The following is a 6,876-nucleotide window of genomic DNA, read 5'->3' on the forward strand; positions in this document are numbered from 1 at the left end:
GACGCTGGGGGGGCCAAACAGCCAAGGTGGCAAAATAAACGCACGGTTCAGTCCACCTCTGGTCAGAATCTTGTGCCCCATCCAGCAGCCACAGATCTGGCCCTGATGATTCACACATTCCTGGCTCCAGCTTCTGGATTACTGCTCCCTTTGTAACCCTTTTTTTAATTTATTTTTTGGAACGCAGCTATATAACCTGGAAGACGAATTACGGGCTTCCTATTGAACACGATCCAGTTCAAGATCTGCATGGACTTTGCTCTGCCTGTTTGCGAGGGTGCGTTGCGGGCTCTGCCAGCCCCTGGCTGCCGCTGCCTGTGCTGGAGCAGAGGCGGCAGCAGCCCGGGGCAGGCAGAGCCTGCAAGGGTTAGAATGAAGTTACAGAGCTTTTAAGGGCCACAGGAAAGGCCGTATATTCCAGCTCCTTCCCAGCTGAATGCAAACTGGCTTCTTTGTTCCAGTTTGCCACAGTTTCATACCCATACACACAAGCAGTTAGCTTGGCTAATTAACATAGTTTGGTATTGCACCAGTAAATAGAGCAGGAAAGGGCTGTGGTTACAGAAAATTCAAGTCTTTTCTGACCATTAGAAAATATTACAGGCATTTTTTGTGCAGTTTGAAGTGTGTTTAAACAGAACGGTGAGGAATCAGGGAGGCAGTCTTATATGCTCTACGTTTCAGAAGCTGAAATAAAATTTTGGCAATAAAGAGCATCATGACAAAATGTATTTAAAGACTTTTTTTTTTCAAACTTTACTGGAAAGTACTCCTTTAAATCTTCTTAGTCTTCGAGAAAACTTTCTTTTGCATTTACTCAGATCACTTACGCAGAGATGGTTGTACTGCGTACCCGGGTACTTCTGAAAGAAGGCATCTAAATACTTTAATATGAATAGCCCTTAGATTTTGAAGAAAATATTGTGAGATGGCACATTTGATAGATGAAAAATCAGTGTGAATACATCACAAATGCAAATTAAGACTTGTAACAGATTTAATCTCCATAGCTCAGACTGAACTTTTCACAGCAGCCCCTTATGTCTCTCAGAAAAACTCAATGTTCATTTCAGGCATGAAAGTGTTTTGTGTAAAGATGGTTTCTTTCTTGCAATTCAGAGCTTTTGCTAGGCTTTCGATTTCCATTCTCCAATTTTCTGTGTCATTACTAATTGCTCTTTTAAGTTTGTTGCCACTGAAACTTTAATGTTGGAAACCTTTAAGAAAAAGAATATTTGCTTTCTTAACGCATCCTTGTTTTTATCCTACTCGCTTGTCAAGTTTAAGTGTTGACTGTAGCAGCTGGGATGCTTTTAAAGACTTTCTTTCCGTCAAATGCAGGTAGTTCTGCCACAGTGCTGTGAGGGTTAATCCTGCAGATGTACTCCTGTATCCATGCTGAGTTTCTAGTGGAAGAGAACTGAGTCATGTTTATTTCTGAGCATCAAGGTGGTTCAGCATGCAAATACTGGAGTAATTTTAAATAAATTAAAAACTTTGCAAAACATAGTTTGATGATACAATACTACTGTTTTCATAAGAAGTAATTGCATTTAGTACTTTCTCAGTAACAAGCAGCAGTGACCCTTCCAATTTTCCTTAAGAGGAAAAAAAGAAAATCTGGCCTTCTCACAGTACATTATATTTACATCAGATTTGCACTTAAAAATAATTCTGTAGTATTGCATTTTATAACCAGGATGTGGAGGAACTTATTATAACAACTGCTTGGCTTAGTTATAAATAGCAATACTGCTTGTTTGGGAGCCTGAACTGCTGAACCCCATAGGTAATCCGTTGTCAGAACCTATTATCGTTTAAGTTATTGGTGGGCATGAATTAAAGATTTGTTACCGTCAGACTGAATACCGCTTAAAGACGGTACCTAGGGGCCAGCCAAGAACAAGGGCTGTTACGCTCGGTATTGTTCAAATGGAAGTAACAAGGTCTCTAAACAAAGGCAATCTGAAAGAGCTTGTGTAGTTGGAAGATGCTGATCACTTGAAGGATTAAGGAAAGGCATGTAATGTGGCCAACGAGGTCTTGATGAGAGATGTTTTTCTTTAAAGAATATTGGGGGAAGGTCTTGATCAGGATTAGCTAAGTGCAGAGATGGAGAGATGAAGCAAGGGAGGAGAGAGATGGTTAAAAGGCAGGGTACCTGGGGCAAGTGAAATGAAACTGAGGGAAGGGAGGATATGGGAGAGGGTGAGAAGAAAAAGCCAAGTTAAATGGAAGAAGGCCCAGAATGAAAAATGAAATGCAGCATACGGATGTGCTAAGGATCAGAGGGTCCCTGCTGCTTCAGTGTGCCCCTTTGGCTGCGGGGTGTTTTCCGTTTGTTGGGTTTTTTTTCCTCGTCTCTGCTTCTTGGGACTCCTTTCCTTTTTCCCTTGGTGGCTTGGGGTGGGGGAAGTGCCATCATGAAACCTGAGTAATACTGTTGGAGGTCAGCCTGGGCTGAAACGCGGCTTGTCCAGCTTACTACAGCTAAGGGTGTTACAATGATCTGTCTGGAATTGATGATGTTCCAGCCAGAAAGTAAGAAAACTACTTCTGCCATGAAGAAAAGTGTTCTTACTTTTTATTTTCTTCTTAAAAATGCTGCTGTCTTGAAAAAAAGAAGTTCAAAGAAAGCTTCTGATGAGTATTTAAATATTTCCACTAGTCCTGGTAGTGTCGTCATATTTAGTTTGAAAACTGATAATGTTCCTACTATTTTTTTTCCACTGCTTAGGTATTCTTTCCCTTTAATAATCTTGTAAAACATAAGAAGAATTTTAAAATTAATTTCACAAATTTTGTGTTAATAGGCAAACTTTGGACCAGAAGTATGAAGGTTGCTTACAATATACTACATAAATTAGGCACAAAACAAGAACCAATGGTACGACCTGGAGACAGGGTGAGTATCTCAATGATTTTTAATTACTAATAATTCAGATCCCACGTTGACAAAGACAGAATGAGGTATTTGGGGTGCTCAGAGGAAATTAATGAATGAAATGTTGGGGGGGGTGAAATCTACCTTTTACTCAGAAAAAGTCAGATCATTCAGGCAGATGTTTTGAATTGCATAATAAATAACCTGAGCTGGTACTCACTTGAAGTTGTGGCAACATCAACAATAAACATTCCCATGGAACAGGATTTTTGGACATAAAACATCAGTCTGTGTAGCAAAAGCTTGCTTATGGAGCCTGGATGTGTCATGTCGGTAAAAAACTTAGTAGTGACTTCGTAGTTGTTGAGGTGGTAGAAACAAGAGAAGCATTGTGGAGGACAAAGGCAAGCAAAGTAAGCACATTTTGGCAGCCACTTAAATAAATAAATTACACTGACTGGTAACATGGAGAATATTTCCATTCCTGGTTCCTGACTCTAAGGCAGCTACTGCTAGAGGCTGAATCTAGGTGAGTGGGTAAAGTCCACAGAGAGCAAGGGTTACAGAGGTAACACTTGAAGTTGTTAAATGAAGACAAGAACATCCTATGGTTTTGCTACTGACGTACATACAAACCTACCGCTTCCTCTGTCAAGGCTGGCCGAGCCTGCTACCCCTTTTCTCTGCCAGAGCGTGTATAGAAATTTCCACAGGTCCCATTCCAGGTTGGCTTTAAGCCATGGAATGGAGATTCCAGAACAAATTTGTCAGAAACGCAAATTTTAGTCCTGCCTTAGTGCTTAGAGTTGTGAGGGTGGGATTAAGTCTTCCTCCCCCAAGGTCTGATAGCAATTCTCAGACTGTTGGTTCACTTGGTCCTCTTGTGCCACACGTGAGAAACATGTCTGTTTGCATTACACATTTCTTAGGTCTTCAAAAATGAGAGCATGCAATAATGCTTCCCAAAAGAAAAAAGAAGAAAAAAAAAATTTAAAAATGAAATCTGACAGTCCTTCCTATGTTTCTTTTTGAAATAAATCATAAAGAATTTAACTAAAGGATCCTTAATCTAAATTGCTTCCTACAGTGGCATTCAGCCAGGAGTAGGATCTGAAGAATCTCTTTTACTTGACATACAAGCGTGTCTCTAAGCAACAGCAGAAGAAACAAGCTGTTCAAGTGTACACATCAAAACAATCCACCCAGAAAGCTCCAAAAAGAATAAAGTTCACATACAGGCAGTGCGCATCTCTCCCTATCTGTTGTGTGCTAACTGCCCATCTTCGTATTCATTTACTGCAGCAGCCAGTGGCATCTCTTAACATTAAGAAAGGATTTGTGGATAATTCAGGCTGAAAGCTGGAAGTTTAGCTAGTGCAGGACACATAAACAACAAATTGCAGCTCTTCTAAGATAAGTCCACCTAGATTACAGTGAACAAATGTTTATAGCTGAGTGCTGAAAGCATATGCTTTGCATTGTAAAAACATCTTGCCTAGCATCCCTCTTTAACAGAAACATGATCATTTGAAGTAACTTCATGTTGAAGATGAGGTGTTACTGTACTTCTGATGTTCTAGGCTGTTACTCTGGCTTTTAGCCCCCTGTTGTAATAACATAAAAGCTTTCTGACCTCTTTGAAGATGGCTTTTTATTCTAAGTAATGTATTTTGTGTGACACAGTTAAAGGTAGTTTTTAAATACTAAATGAAATACAGACATCTATTTTTGGTCTTTTCGAAATGAGAGTGTAATTGTTTCCTTATGTTAATATTCTATAAAATCCAGAAAGGCCTTTTTCCCTTTAAAAGCATCTTCCATCAATACAATCTCTATTTTTCATGACTACTATTACATCACTCCTTAGGTTCTTTGAGCCAAAAAATAGGCGAATGTGCCTGCATTTGATTCCCTGTTTCTGGTATTATTATAGTACACGACGAACTGCATTTGCCTTCTATAGCAACTTCAGAAATTTAACCTTGTGTCACCCCAAACAGCTGCCTGGAAATTAAGCTTGCCCTGTGAAATATCTTCTAGATAACCAGATTCTCATCTGGTAATATACACTCTCTGTTTTGTTTTCCTTCAGCCTTATCCCTTTTTGCTTTTACACGTTATTTATTTATTTGGTACAGGTCTGTTAGTGATTAATGTTTTTTGGAGGAGAAGTTAATGCCTCATTCCCACTGGACTTCAGTGAGATTTTTTCACGTCTGTCAGCTCCTTTGCAAAGATTCCCAGCCAAACCTTCGCTGCGTGTATGTAAACAAAGACGAACACAAACCCCAACAATCCTTAAAGTATCTTTTGGGATCTTTCAACATCTTTCGGATGTTTGCTGGGCTCAGCAAACTCTACCGACCCCTCAGTGCACCTAGCGAAAGCCCTTCCTTTCCATTTCCCCTGAGACTATTTATGATATGTGCATGGAGAATACATACAGTAAGCTCTGCACAGCCATCTCCAGCAGTTGGATTTTTTCATGTGCAAGCGTACAGATAAAGTAGCAATGTATTTTCCCTGAAGTTTCTCTAAACAGTTCTGAAGTTACAGGCTTCAGCTTAAAAACAGAGATATTTTGGACCCACTTGGACAAAGTTGATTAGATTTCGTCTAGTTTGAAGAAATCAAGTTAATCTATGGGAGACAACTATCTTCAAAGCTATACGAAATCACTGGAAACACTTTTAATCTCCAGTAACTGAACCTTGGAGCGTATAGGAAAACATGACGATTTTACTTCAAGAGACTGAAACACAGAACTCCTATGGATGTCAACGCAGTCAAAACTCAAGAGTTACTAAGTAGTTTCAGCAAATTTTAAAATGCTGTAATAATACATTCTGATCCTGTCTGCAAGCCCAAAGGAATTAAGTTCGAAGTCATGTGCCATGTCTTTTGCATGCCACTTCAGTTGACCGTGCAAGATAGTTACCACCTGCATTACAGCTGTTTAAGACATGAGCTGAGAACGTGCATCTGACTGAACCAAAACAAAAATGTAGACAGGATCTACCCACTGAGGTCGTTCACCAGTAAGTGAGAGCAGTAGTCTTCCCTGCCCTTGCAAGGAGAGTCGTGGACTCTCTAAGTTGCTAGATCCTCAGTGAGACTGTGCACTCTCGCCTCTCCTTCCCCTTTGCCCCTGCAGGATCTAAGACATTGTCTGCAGTGCCCACAGAAGTAAGCTGCACAGTTCAGCACATAGGGGGAGGAAGGGCGCCCAGTGAGCATACAGGTGATTTGCTATGATATTTTATCTTTTCTTGGCATTCTTTTATCTAAGTAGTTCCCTAGCCCTAAAGCTGTGAAGTTTAACAAATCCAGGCCTAGGTTGGCATGCTATATGGCCAGCTCTGGATGTGATGTTTGCTTCTCTAGATATCAGCTATTTGTGTTTTCTAAGTACACAGAAACTTCTACACTTGGACAATAGTCCAAGCCTAAAATGAAATTGTTATATGACGCAAAACATAGGGAGACAAAACATAATGTGTTAATGATTGACGTAATGGCATAGTAAGTCTGGGTAATCTGAATTGGTCACAGATCCACTTTGGTTTTGGTAACTTCAAGCAAATGATTAAATTAGAATGTAAAATTCTATTAATTCCATTTACGTGGTTATTTAGAATCATAGAATAGAATCATAGAATCATTTAGGCTGGAGAAGACCTTTAAGTTCATCAAGTCCAACCATGTAACCTAGCACTGCCAAGTCCACCACTAAACCATGTCCCTAAGCACCACATCTACACGTCTTTTAAATACCTCCAGGGATGGTGACTCAACCACTTCCCTGGGCAGCCTGTTCCAATGCTTCACAACCCTTTCGGTGAAGAAATTTTTCCTAATATCCAATCTAAACCTTCCCTGGCACAACTTGAGGCTGTTTCCTCTTGTCCTATCGCTTGTTACTTGGGAGCAGAGACCAACACCCACTTCACTACAACCTCCTTTCAGGTAGTTGTAGAGAGCAATAAGGTCTC

The 6,876-nt window shown here is 40.1% G+C and overlaps 1 protein-coding gene across 1 annotated transcript in view; it reads left to right on the forward strand.

Annotated features, from left to right (window-relative positions):
- Positions 1-6,876, forward strand: part of DIP2C (disco interacting protein 2 homolog C) — a 166,119-nt gene that overhangs the window by 56,430 nt on the left and 102,813 nt on the right. Inside the window, 1 exon segment of the mRNA XM_019471878.1 lies at positions 2,814-2,905. Coding sequence (XP_019327423.1) covers positions 2,814-2,905 — 92 coding nt within the window.

Source organism: Aptenodytes forsteri, unplaced genomic scaffold (assembly GCF_000699145.1).
Source record: "Aptenodytes forsteri isolate BGI_AS27 unplaced genomic scaffold, ASM69914v1 Scaffold257, whole genome shotgun sequence".
In the NCBI taxonomy this organism is placed as follows: domain Eukaryota; kingdom Metazoa; phylum Chordata; class Aves; order Sphenisciformes; family Spheniscidae; genus Aptenodytes; species Aptenodytes forsteri.